Source organism: Miniopterus schreibersii (assembly GCF_964146895.1).
Source record: "Miniopterus schreibersii genome assembly, chromosome: 19".
Lineage (NCBI taxonomy): Eukaryota > Metazoa > Chordata > Mammalia > Chiroptera > Miniopteridae > Miniopterus > Miniopterus schreibersii.
In genome coordinates, this window is record NC_138119.1 from 9,442,993 (window position 1) to 9,458,089 (window position 15,097).

General features: G+C 46.6%; 1 protein-coding gene across 9 annotated transcripts in view; it reads right to left on the reverse strand.

Annotated features, from left to right (window-relative positions):
* PDE4DIP (phosphodiesterase 4D interacting protein) overlaps positions 1-15,097 on the reverse strand; it is a 190,042-nt gene that overhangs the window by 113,793 nt on the left and 61,152 nt on the right. For 6 of the 9 annotated variants that reach the window (XM_081120342.1, XM_081120343.1, XM_081120351.1 and 3 more), the window contains exon 1: positions 14,722-15,057. The exons of 1 other annotated variant lie outside the window; for it this stretch is intronic. In XM_081120342.1, coding sequence (XP_080976468.1) covers positions 14,722-14,954 — 233 coding nt within the window. In that variant the 5' untranslated portion in view covers positions 14,955-15,057. Of the gene's footprint in view, positions 1-4,079; positions 4,157-14,721; positions 15,058-15,097 lie in introns of those variants that run through there. 2 more of the 9 variants (XM_081120340.1, XM_081120337.1) reach the window with 2 other exon arrangements.

Consider the following 15,097-nt stretch of genomic DNA (forward strand, 5'->3'; position numbering starts at 1 on the left):
ACAGGGCATTTCCACCTAAAAGGCGGAGAGAATGCAATGACTTTTCCAGCGATTCCCAGTGCGGTCGGCTGGAGAGTGGCCTTCCAAAGCGGCCCACGTGCCTGCTATCTGGAGCCTGTGACTGCTCCTCCGTAGGACTAAGGATTTCATGCGGGACTAAGGATTCTGAGAGGGAGCGATTAGCCTGGATTATTCAGTTGGGACAAATGTAACCACAAGGGTCCTTGTAGGAGACAAGCAGGAGAGAAAGAATGAGGGGAGGAGAGGAGATGAACAGAGGCTGGAGTGATGCCGTGTCTGGAAAAAAGCAAGGAATGGAACACAGTTCTGCTCACACCTTAATTTTAGCCTAGGAGACCAATTTTCAGACTTCTGACCTCCAGAACAGCAAGATAATAAATTTGCATTGCTTTAGGTCACTAAGTTTGGGGTGACTTGTGACAGCACCAAAAAAATACTAATACAAACAGAGGCCCTGGAATGCCCCCATGGTCCTAGGGAGTTGCTAGTCCAGAGAGATGAACACTAAAACTCAAGAGCAGTAGAAGAAATCATTTGTCTGATTGCAACGATCCGCATCCCCAGGCTCCTCACACGTCATGAGCTCATACCTTTGACAGCTCCTCCCCTAGTCGTGGGTATCAGTTTGATTAGTGACCAAACCAGCTTTTTGTAAGGCTTAGGCTATGTATTCATGTGAAATGTGTTATTCCAGAACCGACCATGCTCTCCCCGAATGATTTAACCACAGAGTCTGGTAACAGCGAGGCAACACCCCTGGGAAAAAACAGTCCCACTGACCTGTGGCAGGGAAGATGCGTACAGCTGGAGACAGGGGATATTTAACTTGGAGAACTCAAATACCCAGCACCCTGTCCCTTTCTGGAAGACTGGGCAAGATAAACAGTATGTGGGTCACGTGAAGGACCCTGCAGGGAGGGGGCTTTCCAGAGCCGCCGAGAATTAAAACTTGGGAATAGAATCACAGTCTTGCTCATAAGCTTACGCGCAGGCAGGTTAAGTGGTTCGGGTCAAGCAGTTCAGGTTAAGCACAGTCAGGTCAAGTGACCAGCTTCAGAACCAATTCAGAGACTGAGTCACCTACAAGACTCAACTCAAACAAAGCGATTAAGAGCATAGCCTTTGGAGTCAAATAGCTCCAGACCATATTTCTTCCGCAGCTGGGTGCATTACCTGGGGATATTATTTAATATTTGAAGTTCCATTTTCTTGGCCTAAACATGAGTGTAACGTTTACCTTATACGTCACAGGGTTTTGAGGATTGGGTAAGATAAAGTGTGCAAAGGAATTAACACACCCGCTAATGAGTGCAAGCTCAGTCAATGGCAGCTCTCCGGGTATTTTTATTCTCTGAATTGTCCAAGCTGAGCTGCTTCACGGTGCCCCCAGAGCTGCCGATGCACGTGTGCCTTAGCCTGTCTCCATCAGAATCACAGTGAGGAAGGGAAACCCGCAAAGGCAGGGACCAGCCTCCCTCGTGGATCTACCCTGAGCACTGAGCACAGGGCCCGATCTGCACGGGGCCCTCACATTTTCCATAAAGAACTGGTCTCAGCTGCGAGTGAGCGCGCATCTGAGACATCAGTTACGATACCGATTATAGGACTTTTCCATGTGTGACCCGTTAGAGGTGGTGAAATAAACTTAGTGAGTCATGTCAGCTTTTTTTTTTTTTTTTTTTTTAAGAAAAATAACAGGGTAGAAAAGATCAGAGTACAAAACACACGGCTTAAGCGTCGTTACAAGAAACACTTGTTTCAGTGATATATGAGAGTGACATATTACACGTGGTTGTAATGTAAATACATTTCTTACTGTGGGTAGGGGGGAAAAGAAAAAAAAGTGAGCCTTCTGGCTGTTTCACCTCACCGACACTTGGCATTCTCAGTCCTTTCCAGTGCCACCATTCGACATGTGCCAGTGGTACGCGCTGTGGCTGTAGTCGGCGCGTCCCTGACCGCTAGTGACGTGGAGCGCCTCGCTGTGTCTCTGTCCCCCTGGAACGCTCTTTCTAAGCACTTTAGAAAACCACCTGGCAGTACCTACTGGGGTTGAACATGCGCTTCCTATTACCCAGCAATGCTACTCGATGTGTTTACCCAACAGAAATGTGTACACACGTTCATCAAAACACAAGTACAGAAAGGGTCACAGCAACACCATTCATAATAACCCCGAACTAGAAACAGGCCGAAAGCGCATTAACGACAGACCAGATAAATAAATGTGACGTATTTACACACCATAGAATCCTACATAGAAGCAAAAATGAATGGACTACTGCGACGACACACAACAATGTTTTAAGAATCCCACAAGCATAAGACTGGGTGAAAGAAGCCAGATACACAGTGGATAATTTCAGTGACATAAAGTTCAAAACCAGGCCAAACTAATTCACAGTGTTAAAAATTAGGATCATGGTTATCCTTAAGGTCACAGGGGCTTCAGGGGTGTTCCTTTTTTTTTTTTTTTTTTTTAATCTGAGTGCCTGTTACATAGGTATGCTCAGTCTGTGAAATTGGCTGGACAATACACATATGATTAGTGATTTTCCTAAAGTTCAAAAAAGCTAATAATACTTTTTTAAGGGTAAAAACCACATAGAGAGCAAGAACCCCTGATACACCCTCTCATTACCATCAAGTGGTCACCAAGCCTTTGCTTGACCAACTCCAGGGTCAGGAATCTATTTACTGCCCAGGTAGGTCACTGTTAAAAAGCTTTTTCCTTGCACTCAGCCATAACTTGCTTCCCCACAACTTGTTCCCGTTGGTTGTCTGTCCTCATAACAGATTCCAAATACCATAGATCTACTCTGTCAACCAGCAGCTGCTCTTCAAATATCTGCAGGGAGCTACCATATAACCCCTTCCCCAGGTCTTCACTTCTCTGGACTAAAGAGCCCCGGGGCCTCCAGGCACCCCTCAAGGTCTGGTTTTCGGTCCCTCTTGTGTCTTAATTGCATTCCTTTTATCTAGTGATGCCCAGAAGAGAGCCCAGGCCCCTAGGAGAGGCCCGAGAAGAGCAGAAAAGAGCAAAAGGTAGAATAATCAGTTGTAAATCTAGATAGTGTACTTATCAGCACAGCCTAAGCTTCCATCGGCCCCTTCTTTAAAATTCACATTATATAGCTCACTCCTACTGAACAACTGGCTAACCCCCCCCCCCATGTCGTTTTCACAAGTATGGTTAACATTTACTTTCTGTGTCTGCCCAGCCTCGGAGCTCTCTTAGGACTCAGAACACTCTTTGGCCCCACTCCAATTCTCCAAAGCGAAGTCTTGGAGACGGAGGAATATCTGCTATGGAAACACCTCCGAATGCAGTCTCCCCACCGACCCTCCCAGTGGAAACAAAAATGAAGTGTTCCTCTCAACACCACATCTCATCCCCGAGTGAGCTCCATTTCAAAGTCTATCCGGGGGAAGGAGTGTTGAGTGCAGAAAGCACGATTCCACCAGGCACCTCCTACGGCCTGAGCAATGAAGGGCGCGGGGTGTTTTGTGGGTTTTTTCCTTGTGCCCTTCCTCTCCCAAAGTCAGCTCCAACCGGAGGCCGGGGAGATGAGCGTGGCTGGCTCTGCTCACTCAGCGCCTCGCCTTTGTGTGCCGGGTGGAGGGTGAGGTTAGGAAGGAAAACGTGGCAGGGCGAGAAGGAAAACTGATCTTTCCCAAGGTGTCTAGAAATCATAGGTATCGCCACCGAAAAACCCGCAGGGATCCCTCTCATCTGTGCCACAAGGAAAACACACAGAAACCTTTCTACAAAAACTCCCCATGAGGCAGCCTCGTGGGTATTTTTAACATCAGGACGAGATGGAGGGGAGATTCCTGAGGCAAAGGAAACACCAGAGAAGCGAACATGTGCAGGGCACCAAGAGACGTGGGCTGGAATTAGGGAGGGCGAGGCGATAAAAATAAAAATGGGGAAAAAAAATAAAAGCAGCTGTCCAAGGCCCCTAGGGGGCGAGGGGCGACCTGTGCGTAAAGGCGCGGGCGGGGGGTGCGGGGAGGAGCAGCGACCCGGGACGCGCGAGGGGGAAGCGGCTGCCTACCTGGCCCGCGCCTGCTCCATCTTCCAGGCGCCGCCCGACTCCCCGCGCTGCTCGGCGGGGCTGGAAGCCGCCGGGAACGGGCGCAGCCCCGCGCGCCCCCAGCGCGGCCCGCGGCCGCCGTCTCCTCCCCGGCTCGCGGCTCCGGGTCCGCGGAGACAGGGCTCTGCCCGCTGCCTTTCTCGAAAACCGGGCTCGGGCTCGACGTGGCCGAGCCTGCAGCTAACGGCGCGCCGGGCACAAGGGAGGGACTGTTCTCGGTGGGAAGCTGGACGCGGAGCGCAGCGGGGCCGCGGCGGCGCGCGGAGCCGTTTGGGGAGCAGCGCGGGGCTGGGACGCGACTGGCTGGCACGAGTCGCTCGGCACCCGCTGAGCTGTCAACCGCGAGCGGAGGCGGGGCTCCCACAGCCCGAGCCTGGGGCTGAGCCGGCCGCCTGAACGCGCTCCCTCCAGCCTTCGCGGCCTTGGTGATGTTGGCACAAGGGCAGCGGGCTCAGAGGGCGCCCAGCCCTCTGTCTCTCGCCCACCCCGCCGAGGGGCTTTCGGAAAAAAACAGCCAACTGCTGGGCGAATTTAGAGAGGCGTCACCCCACCCACAGGGAACCCCGGAGCCAGGGCTGGAGTGTAGGAAGATTTGAGGCGCAATCCTGGCTGAACCTGGATGCACATACCAGACGGTCAGAGGACGTGAGCTCGGAGATGTCAGTCTCACCATTAACTTGGGGGCAGGACCCTTGCTCAGGAAGGGAAGCATCCTAATAAAACCTTGCGGCCTTGTCAGCTGTCTCCGTCTCGGACACCCCTGGTTTTATGGCATTTCTCTCTCTCTCTCTATGGGTTTCAGCTCCTCCGAGCACAGAGGCAGCTGGGCTCTACCACCAGCTGCAAGAGGGCAGAGGGCTCCCGAACTTCCCAGGGCACTAGCAAAGCTTCAAGACAGTGGCCGCCAGGACCTAGAATCTCCCCTGTAACTGTTCTAAGATCATGGAAAAGGGTCCTTTGAAGATGGCACTGACCCAGACCATGTTCCATCTATTTCTGTAACAAGGTTTAAACAAGTCAGACGCGCTATAATTAACGTGCTTACAGCCCTGAAGCTCCTGTTTAGTTCTAAAAGAAAACCTTTTTATTAAGTGACATAACCACCGTTATTATTAGCACCACCACTGGCCTTTCTTTAATTTGCAGAAAGTTTCATAGTGCCCACGTGTGGCAATGCTGACTGAGTTATCCTTGTGTCACAGATGATAAATCTGAGAACCCCAAAGGCTCAAAGGCTCTGCTAAGGCTCAGATACAGGTTGTTTTCTACACGGTGTGTCCCTAGAAACATTTTCTCTGAAGATCAGACCAATGAGGCTTCTCTGGAATGAACTGATTCTCTCAGGTATCCTAGGAGTTAAACTCAGGAAGGACCCTAGCATGCGAGTATGGATGAGATTGGAGGGCGCTTGTATTCTTGGGGCACACTGTCATCCTGCTTCCCATCTCTTGGATTAGTTCTCCTAAGTGTCAGTACAGAATCGGGGCCGGGAGGGCAAGATAACATTAAAACATCTGAGAGTTCAGAGGAACGGTTTAGGCCCCTCGTCTAGAGTCCCCCAACCTCAACACGTAGCTTCTGCCTCCATGCCACAGTGCTCTGGAGCTTAGAGTATTTCCAGGAAGCATTTTTAAACAGTTAAGGAGACAAGGGTCACGGGCCACCTGTCTTGAAAAGAATCTGCTGCTGTCCCTGCAGGATAAAAGGGGGAGGGCAGGGAAAGTCAGATTGCCCTCCTCCACCCCAAAGTCGGTGCTGTATTTAGTTTTGTCTCAAATCAAATTATGGGCTACTGAGTTTGGAGAGGAGCTCTGTCTATAGCCAGACATGCACTGCATTTAAGAAATGACACATCAGCCCGCCGGCGTGGCTCAGTGGTTGAGCGTCAGTGACCTATGAACCAGAAGGTCACGGTTTGATTTCCAGTCAGGGCACATGCCTAGGTTTTGGGTTTGATCCCTGGAAGGAGTGCGTGTGGGAGCAGCCGATCAATTTGATGCCTCTCTCTCTCTCTCTCTCAAATCAACAAGCATATCCTCAGGGGAGGATTAAAAATAATAAAATAATAAAATAAAATGCCTGTAAGAATCTTAAGCAGCCTCACAGGCAGCCCCAGGTAGAGAAGAGTATGTTTCAGAAGAAAGCATGGGTGTGGTTTTTGTCTAGAGGAGTTGATAATAAATGAGTACAAAAGATGCCCTCAACGTCTTTAACTGAATTCTACCAGCATGGACTGAAAGGGATTAGGCAGTGCAGAAAGAAAAAATGCCTCTGGACCCTCAACCTGCTACTAGGACGAAGCAGGCTAAGAACATTGCCTAACTGCAAACAAGTACCATTTCTTATGGGGGGGAAAAAGAAATGACTCAGAACAAACCAGGAGCCCAGAGGGCAGACCAAGAGGTCTTCAGGTCAAGAGGAACCATCCTTAAGGACCTGTACCCCGGGAGCCTCACCTGAACTTGATTTAGATGGTGAGATTCTGAACTTCTGAGCTGATGCAGTAAATGTTAGGAAATTTGGGGGGCTTTGGGAGGGAGTGAGTATTGCATGTGGTAATGTTTATGGCCAAAAGGAATGTGGTAGATTGGAGATGGCTGAAAATTCTTTGCTACTTGTCCCATTGAGACTTGGGGTCTAATTCTTCACCCCTTGAATCTAGCTGGTCTTGGTGACTTGCTTGACCAACAGAATGCAGTGCTAGGTCATAAATTCTGAGGTCAAGGCATAAGGAATCCTGCAGCTTCCACCTGAGTCTCTTGATACACTAAGCTGCCGTGAAAGAATTCGGACCACTTTGCTGGAGAGACCCCAAGGAGAGGCTCTGAGACCACCTGAGAAATATCACCCAGCAGTCTGCATGAAGACATGAGGCATCACTCACACTCGGTGCCCGATGCGCGTGAAGTTGTTCTGAGACCTTGGGACCGGCCTTCAGATAAATACCACAGAGAGACCCAGCTGACACCACATGAGACAGGCCCATTGCTCAGCTGAGACCTGTTCAGATGCCTGACCCACAAAATCGTAAGATGTAATAAAATGGTTGTTGGTTTAAGCCACTAAGTTTTTAAGTACATCATTATGCAGAATTAGGCAACTGGACGAAGGCCTGCTAATGTTCACAAGAATTCTGATTCATTATCTCACTCGTTTATTCATTAAATATACATGGAGGACAACTGTGTGTCAGGCACTATTCTATACACTACAGCAGTTTTTTAAAAAACACAGCAAAGACTCTTTATTCGTGGTGTTTACAGTCTACTGATAGACAATAAACAAAGAAATAACCTTAATATGCCAGATGGTGATAAGAAACCAAGCAGTGTTACGAGAACATCCCAGCAAGGCAACCCTCTTTTATAAGTGAGAAAACTAGGTCTTAAAGAGACTACATGACAGGCAAGTAAGAGAAGCAGGTTCCCACGTATAATAAAGCTGGTTTCATGCAGCGAAAACAGTCGAGTTCATTAACTCAAATCTGCGAACTGTATTATTAGTGCAGCAGAGGAACCTAGTGGGCAAAGCTGAGGCCCAGGCGGATGCGCCTGGTTACCCAGGCCACGTGAGTAACCTAGAGAGAAAAGGTAGTCTGTACGTAGATGAAATGAAGGATCCACCCTTCAGTAGCTGGAGCAGGGCAGGGCTAGGAGGATGCGTGGCTCTGAGGACCATGCACGTAGTAGGCGAAGTGGCAGCTGCGCCTCAGAGCCAGAGATCAGAACCAAGAGCAGTTCCTGAGGGACTGGGAAACACCCCTGGGACAAGCAGAAACGCTTGTGTGGGAAAGGGGGCTCTGTAAAGACTTCGCTCCTAAACGAACCGGTGGGAGTTCAGAGGCAGCTAATGCTCAGGGGACTTCACTTATTCCCACAAGCTGATAAGAAAGGCATTCATCAACCCATCATACAAATCAGGCTGTGTAAGTGCTACAATAAAGACACAAAGGGGAACATCAAGGAGGGGTGATTCATTAAACTTGACTAGAGAAGGTTTCATAAAGAAGCAGCGTCTGAGCAGGGTCCGGAATGATGCTAGTAATACAAAACTTTATCACACATTAGGATTGCAAAAGATAGTGCTTCTTTCTACTAAGCAATATGAATTTTCACTGGCAGGAGGAGAGATGTTCCCAGTCTCCTCTGAGTGACTGCCTAGGGTCCCATTCAGCCAGAAGAGCCATGCAGCGCAGCGCTGCTGTGGCTGGCAGGCCAGTTACAAGAGAGTGGTTAAGATTTCTGCCTCTGGAGGAAGAGAGACTTGGGTTGAATCCCCCCCACCTTGGTCAGTTTCCAGCCCTGTGATTTTGACAAGTGACTTCAACTCCGTCCTTTAGCTTCCTCATTTGTAAAATAAGGTTAATGATAATAACTACCTAATAGGGTAGTTGTGAGAACAAAATGAGATATGACGTGTTTAATTTGTTGCCTAGCACATTTTAAGCATTCAATACATCATAGCTATTTTTTCTTATTAATGTTTGCATACCAGGCAGGATTCCAACCCTGAATAGAAGACGCGAGTTTTCATTTCAGTTCTGTTCCAAACTGCTCTCTAGGGCTAGGCCAGTGACCCAGGTTTTCCATTTCCAGCTCTGTGATTTATCATGAGACCAAGGCACTGGCAAGGAAGCTGAATGAGCTGGTTCCCTCACCACCTGGCTGGAGTTCCAGGGACAAAAAAGTGGGTATTTCCATCATCTTGTATTCCCTCTCTTTATCTCCCAACCTTTCCTTCCATCTTGAGGACTGTGTGTGTGTGTGTGTGTGTGTGTGTGTGTGTGTGTGTGATTCAGACCCATCTCCTTCCCTAGCTAGCCCTGTCAACTGTAAAAAAAAACAAACACAAAAAAAACCCCTTCAAGGAAAGAAATTACAACCAAGCCTTCAGACAGCTGGCAGCAATTTACGCACACAATCCCCCTCATTCTTTCAACACCCACTATTTATGTGTATCTGATGTGGGAGGAGGGGGAGTTATCCAAGAAATGTGGTATGGAAATTTCTAGGAAGTGAGGTTAGAACAGTGAAGAAAGATGTGTATGAAATACCTGGATAATTCTCATTGCTTTGAACATAGATATTGGGCCTTAAAAATAGAAGGGGCTGATGTGAGGGTTAAAAAATAAAGTTCTGCACTCAGGAACAATACTGGAATAAACTCTCAAACAACTTTCAAGGCAATCCTGACAATTGCACCATCACAAAAACCTGAGTCATTTTCCGAGAGGGGACAAGCAGTTCCAGTCCACAGCCAGGGAGCGTGTATCAGGCAATCTAGGCCACATAAAAAACCCTTGGGGATAACTAAAGCAGTGCAAGGTTCTGGTTTAGGGCTCAGACTAGATTCTGAATTAGAAAACATATTGCTAAGGGTAAGGCAGCCATACAGCTATGGTCCCTGCCTTTGTTTCTTGTTTCATAGCCATGCCATGTCCTTCATGCAGGGTCTAGTTAATTTGAGCTGCTTAGAAAACTATCAAATTGGAGCCTCTCCTTTGGCAAGAAGTGCCCATCCAGCCCTAGCTGGGTGGCTCAGTTGGAGTGTCGTCCGGTACACCAAAAGGTGGAGGGTTCGATTCCTGGTAAGGGCACATACCCAGGTTGCAGGTTTGATCCCCAGTCGGGTGCGTACAGGAGGCAACCTGTCAATGTTTCTCTCTCACATTGATGTTTCTCTTCCTCTCTCTCTAAAAAGCAATAAAAACATATCCTTGAATGAGGATTTTTTTTTAAAAAGTGCCCATCCACAAATACCAAACCTGGTGTTGTGACAGTGCAAACCATCTACAGATGCCCCCTGCTGGCAGAACCTATCCTACAGAGAGGCCTCACTGTGTATATCGTTTGGTCCTTAGAAGGGACATAAACACTCCAGGTGATCACAGTCACCAACACTACCTGCTAAGGTCTTACACCGGACCTGCTTCTAAATTTACATTACCTGCCAGGCCACCTGAAGGCAATAGGTATTTGCCTTTTCCTCCAGGTGGCCTGCCTGGTTCCTAGTGGTGAGGAACCCTAGGCCTGCTTTCTGCCTCTCTACCTACATCTGCCCCACAGAGCCAGGCTGCCCTGCTAGTTTGGGGTCCCTTGTGCCATTTTTTTTTTTTTTTTAGCCTACCCTCTGGGCAGTACACTGGAATCACCTTTCTAGCTGAACCATTTGCTGGGTTCTTGACAGTCCCTTCAACGGACCAGACTCTGCTTCCAGTTTTCTTTTATTGAAGTGTAACTCAGGGCTCAGTCCAATTGAAGGCAGCATCCTAGCTCTTCAGCTCAGTTTCTGGAAGCTTTAGTTTTAGGGATTGGGCCCTGCTTCTGGTCTGCCTGGACATCCAATTTCTGCTGGTGAGACCAGGACAGACCAAGTGGGAACTTTCCTGGGAGGATGGGGAAAGGGAGGGGAAGGCCTGGGAGCCAGCTGAGACAGTGGGGAGGGAAGATACATGAAAGTCTTTCAGGGTTCCACGGAAGCATGAAAAAGAAAACAATGCTGCAGCCGCTGAAGGAGCTCGAGTTGAAGGTTGAGAAAAACTAGCCAACGTGTCAAACCAGAAGAGCAAAAAAAAAAAAAAAGGGTACAAAATTTACAGATGCCCCAACATTCAGGATCGCCATTAAGCCAAAATCTGCCATTTCTTTGGCTTTGCAAAACCCAATACAGTAGCCCCCGCCCCCCGCAATCTGCCTTTGTAACACCATTCTGTACAATATACTGCCTAAGCACTCTCTCCAAATTTGCTTTTAATTACTACCAAAAACATTTTTCCTTTAGAAAATATGTAAAATCCATTAAGAACTTTCTTGTTGAGATTGTAGTAAAGCTGTACATTTCAGCTGCAGTATATAGTTGGCGATTTCAAAGTCAAGGTTTATATAGCAATGAGGCAAAAAGATGTCAGAGATTGGAATATTATAGAAACTAAAGGATGCTAAAAGAGGGTACTGCTTCTGTTTGTACACTAAGGTCACTCGTGCATGTTAACATTTCTTTTATTGGTTCCACTTTCTCTGAGCTAATGTATGGTTAAATGTGGGTACACATGAGAACACACACAGTGAACAAAAGCCCCCCATTCTGTGAGCACATGTCTGTAGTTCTGGGCACTGAGCTTTAAGTCTTTGTGATTTGAACAGTGCCCCAGATTCTCCTTGGAAATGTGCATTTCACCCATTTTTATTAACCTACACATTGAGCTATCCAATGGGTTTTTAACAGATTCTTGCTCATGTCCAGGCACACATCCTTTTCTTTTAAATAGATCATGTATTTCTTTGTGTTGACCTTCAGGCATTTTGTGGTATAAAATGAAAGCAAATCCCCACAAAGTCAGATTTTTAGTAAGGCAGCTTTTTAAAACTATTTTTATTTTTTTTAAATATGTTTTTATTGATTTCAGAGAGAGGAAGGAAGAGGGAGAGAGAGAAACATCAATGATAAGAGTCATTGATCCATTGCTTCCTGCATGCCCCCTACTGGGGATCAAGCCCACAATCCCAGCATGTCCTATGACCGGAATCAAACTGGTCGATGCTCAACCACTGAGCCAAGCTGGCCAGGCAGCAGCTTATTATTTTAAAACAAATGACATTTCACACTTGATATGCTAATTTGGAGACAAGAACATTTTTGTCAAAGCTCAATCTGGGGTGGGGTGGGGGTTGGGGCAAAGTGGGAAGTGGGGACACATCTGTAATACTGTCGATAATAAAAAGAAATGAATCTTGATCAATACTTTGCACTTTAAAAGTTAACCCAAAATGCATCTTAGATGGAAATGTAAAACTATGAAACTCCTAGAAGAAAACATGGGAAAATATTTTTGTGTCACTGGGTTAAGCAATGGTTTCTAAGACATTACATTAAAAGCAAAATCCATAAAAGAAAAATTTGATAGTTTGGATTTACTTCCACAAAATTTCAAACTTCTGGTCTTCAAAAGACACTGTTGCTAAAATGAAAAGACAAGCTATAGATTGGGAGAAAATATTGGCAAATTACATCTATAATAAATACTTGTATTTAGAATGTGTAAAGAACTCCTAAATTTAACAATAAAAAAGCAAACAACTCAATAAAAAATGGGCAAAAGACTTTAATAAACACTTCACTAAAAATATACAGATAGCAATTAAGCACATGAAAAGGTGTTGAACATCAGTAGTCAGTAGGGAAATGGAAATGGAGATACCATTTCACACCTGCTAGAATGGCTATAATAAAAAAGACAGTGACAAATGTTGGCAAGGACGTGAAGAAATGGGAACCTCATACTTTGCTAGTGAAAATGTAAAAGGTACAGTCCTTTTGATAAAGAGGTGGCAATTTCTTTTTTTAAATTTATCTTTATTGTTGAAAGTATTACAGATGTCCCCCATTTTTCCTCATTGCCTCCTTTCACCCCGCCCCTGCCTTCCAAGACAATGGCAATTTTTTAAAAAGTTAAACATACACTTTCTATTCTACACCTAGAAATTTACCCAAGATAAATGAAAGCATATGGGACACACAAAGACTTGTACATAAATATTCACAACAACTTTATTTGTAATAGTCAAAACAACAAAAAAACTGGAAACACCAATGGCTGGTAATTAATAAACAAATTGTGACACAGTCGTACAATGAAATACTCAGCAATGAAGGAAAATGAACTATTAATACCCACAACAACATAAATCTCAAAATAACTTGGGCCTCCACCATCATTGCTCAATAAATAACACTGAATTAAATCAAATCTGGATAGTATGCAAAGCTTTCTTACATTTTTTAGTTGATTGAAAATTAGAAAATTGGATTCCAAAAACACCCTTTCCCAAGGGACAAGCCTCTAAAACGCATAAACCTCTAATACTATAGCTAAAGCAAATATGTTTTTTAAAGTATGTTGCACATTTCTGGAGAACTGGTTTTTAAATGAGGGTCAGAGAAGGACCGACCTTGGCGAAGTTCCTGACCACTGAGAATTTCATTTGAGAATTCCTGAAATGTTTAAAAGCATTTCAAGGTTCAGCATTACATCAACTGAGATTAATGTTGAGGTCTGATGGAGGAATAACTATTAAGGAAATAGTGAAAGTGTGCTATGTATTTTAACAATAAAACCACAATTCAGAGAACTGAATTCTAACCCTACAAACTTTGTGTTACCAATGACAGTAAGAAAAACCATTCCTTTATGACAGTCATGACGTATTTAAATTTTGGCTTCTTCTGATTAGAAGAGTTTACCCCAGTGAATATACTCAAGAAAACTTTAAATTATAAATATATATATCAGACTAAATTTTTTTTGTTTCAGACTTTTAAAAAATAGTCTGTGAAAAATAGTCAATACCCCACAGATACACACATGTTGTTTTTTAAAGTAATTCTGTTTGGGCTAAAATTCTACTTTATAAAAAAATCAAATAATAAATACTTCTTGTTTCATTCCTTCTTAAAAGCAGTAATTCATTATCAGTTTCTTAATAGAAGTGTGATTCCTTTAAGCTGTGTTAACTGAACATCTGACTCAGTTTTCTCCAACAGTGGATAGTGTGATGAATAAATACAACTAAGTGTCTGTGAATAAACTACGTTTCCTAGTTCACAGATAAAGCAGAGTCCTGAACACAGAATACAGGCCCATTCATATTTACTCCTGCAATTAACACTCAAGGGATCCAATTCCTGATTTTATGCATAGGAAACTGAAGCCTAGAGAAATGAAGGAACTTTTTCAGGTCCCAGTTAGTCAATGGTGCTTAGAGACTGACACCCTCCCCCCACTACCACCCCGTTGCCTTTTAGTTGGATTTGTGAGTACTAGGCTCCCCAAAAGAATCAGCTAAAGATGCTGACAAGGAGATGCTTATTTAAAAAAAAAAAAAAGCAGCAGCACAATCTGTCTCTTCTTTAAAAAAAAATAAAAATCGTGTGTATGACAAATTTTCATCCTGCTGCTGTTACATCAAGAAAATTTGGGCCTAATTTGTCTGGTCTTCCAAGCCAGAGCCACGGGAGGGACTAGGCTTATGTGGCACTTATCCTGCCCGGCCTCATCCAGCCAGCAGGCAGAGCTCCAGCTCTGCAGGGGAAGATAGGCAGCCTAGGAAAAATGAACCATCAGCACCCCCACCCTGCTGTCTGTTACCTAATAGATTTTTTTAAAAGGGGGTGTAAAAGAAGGCAGAGCGCGCTTTCAACTGCCCACCCACGCACACATCCCAATCCTTTATCTCCTTTTACTATCGCTAATGCTCCCACCCTGGCATGGCCTTCGGAATCATGTGCTCATCTCTCCTTTGACCAACAGACAAGGCCTTCAACCTCATCTCCACCAGCAAAGCGGGTGCCAACACATTACGCAAGGATCTTGGGATAGAGATGGTTTCCCAAGCGTTAGCCCAATAAAATCCAGCTCCACACCTTTCTTTCCAGGCAACTCCCCACCGTCTCTCCCCCCTTCGCCCCCGCCCCCATCCCCATCGCCTCCCACCACCCCCGTGCCCTCCAACCTTCCCCAAGTAAAGGTCGCTCCTCGAGACCCCTCCCCCAAGCGCTCCAGTCTCCAGCCCCGAGCACGGTGCTCCGGGCCCCGCGGTGCTCTCACCTCATCCAGGGGCCGGCCACCGCTGCTGCCTCTTCCTCCGCGGCTGCCGCTGCCCAGCTCCGGGCCGCCTCCGGGTGCCGCCCTGCCGGGCCGGGAGACCGCCGAGAGGGCTGCAGGGGTCGCGCCGCGCCCCCGGACCGGTAACGCGCGCCGTGCGCACGGCGGGACGCGCGGCGGCAGCGGCTGCAGACGCAGGGGCGGCGGCGGCAGGACCCGCTGTCGGTCCTGTCCATGGATTTCCCGGGCCTGGCCACCCCAGTCCTAGTTACGGCCCCCGCTTGGCCGCGCCGCACTGGAGCGCGCACCCCCGGGTGTGGGTGAGCGCCCACTGCGGCTGCCACTGTGTGGCCGAGACCGGGAAGGGCCAGGCCTCCCC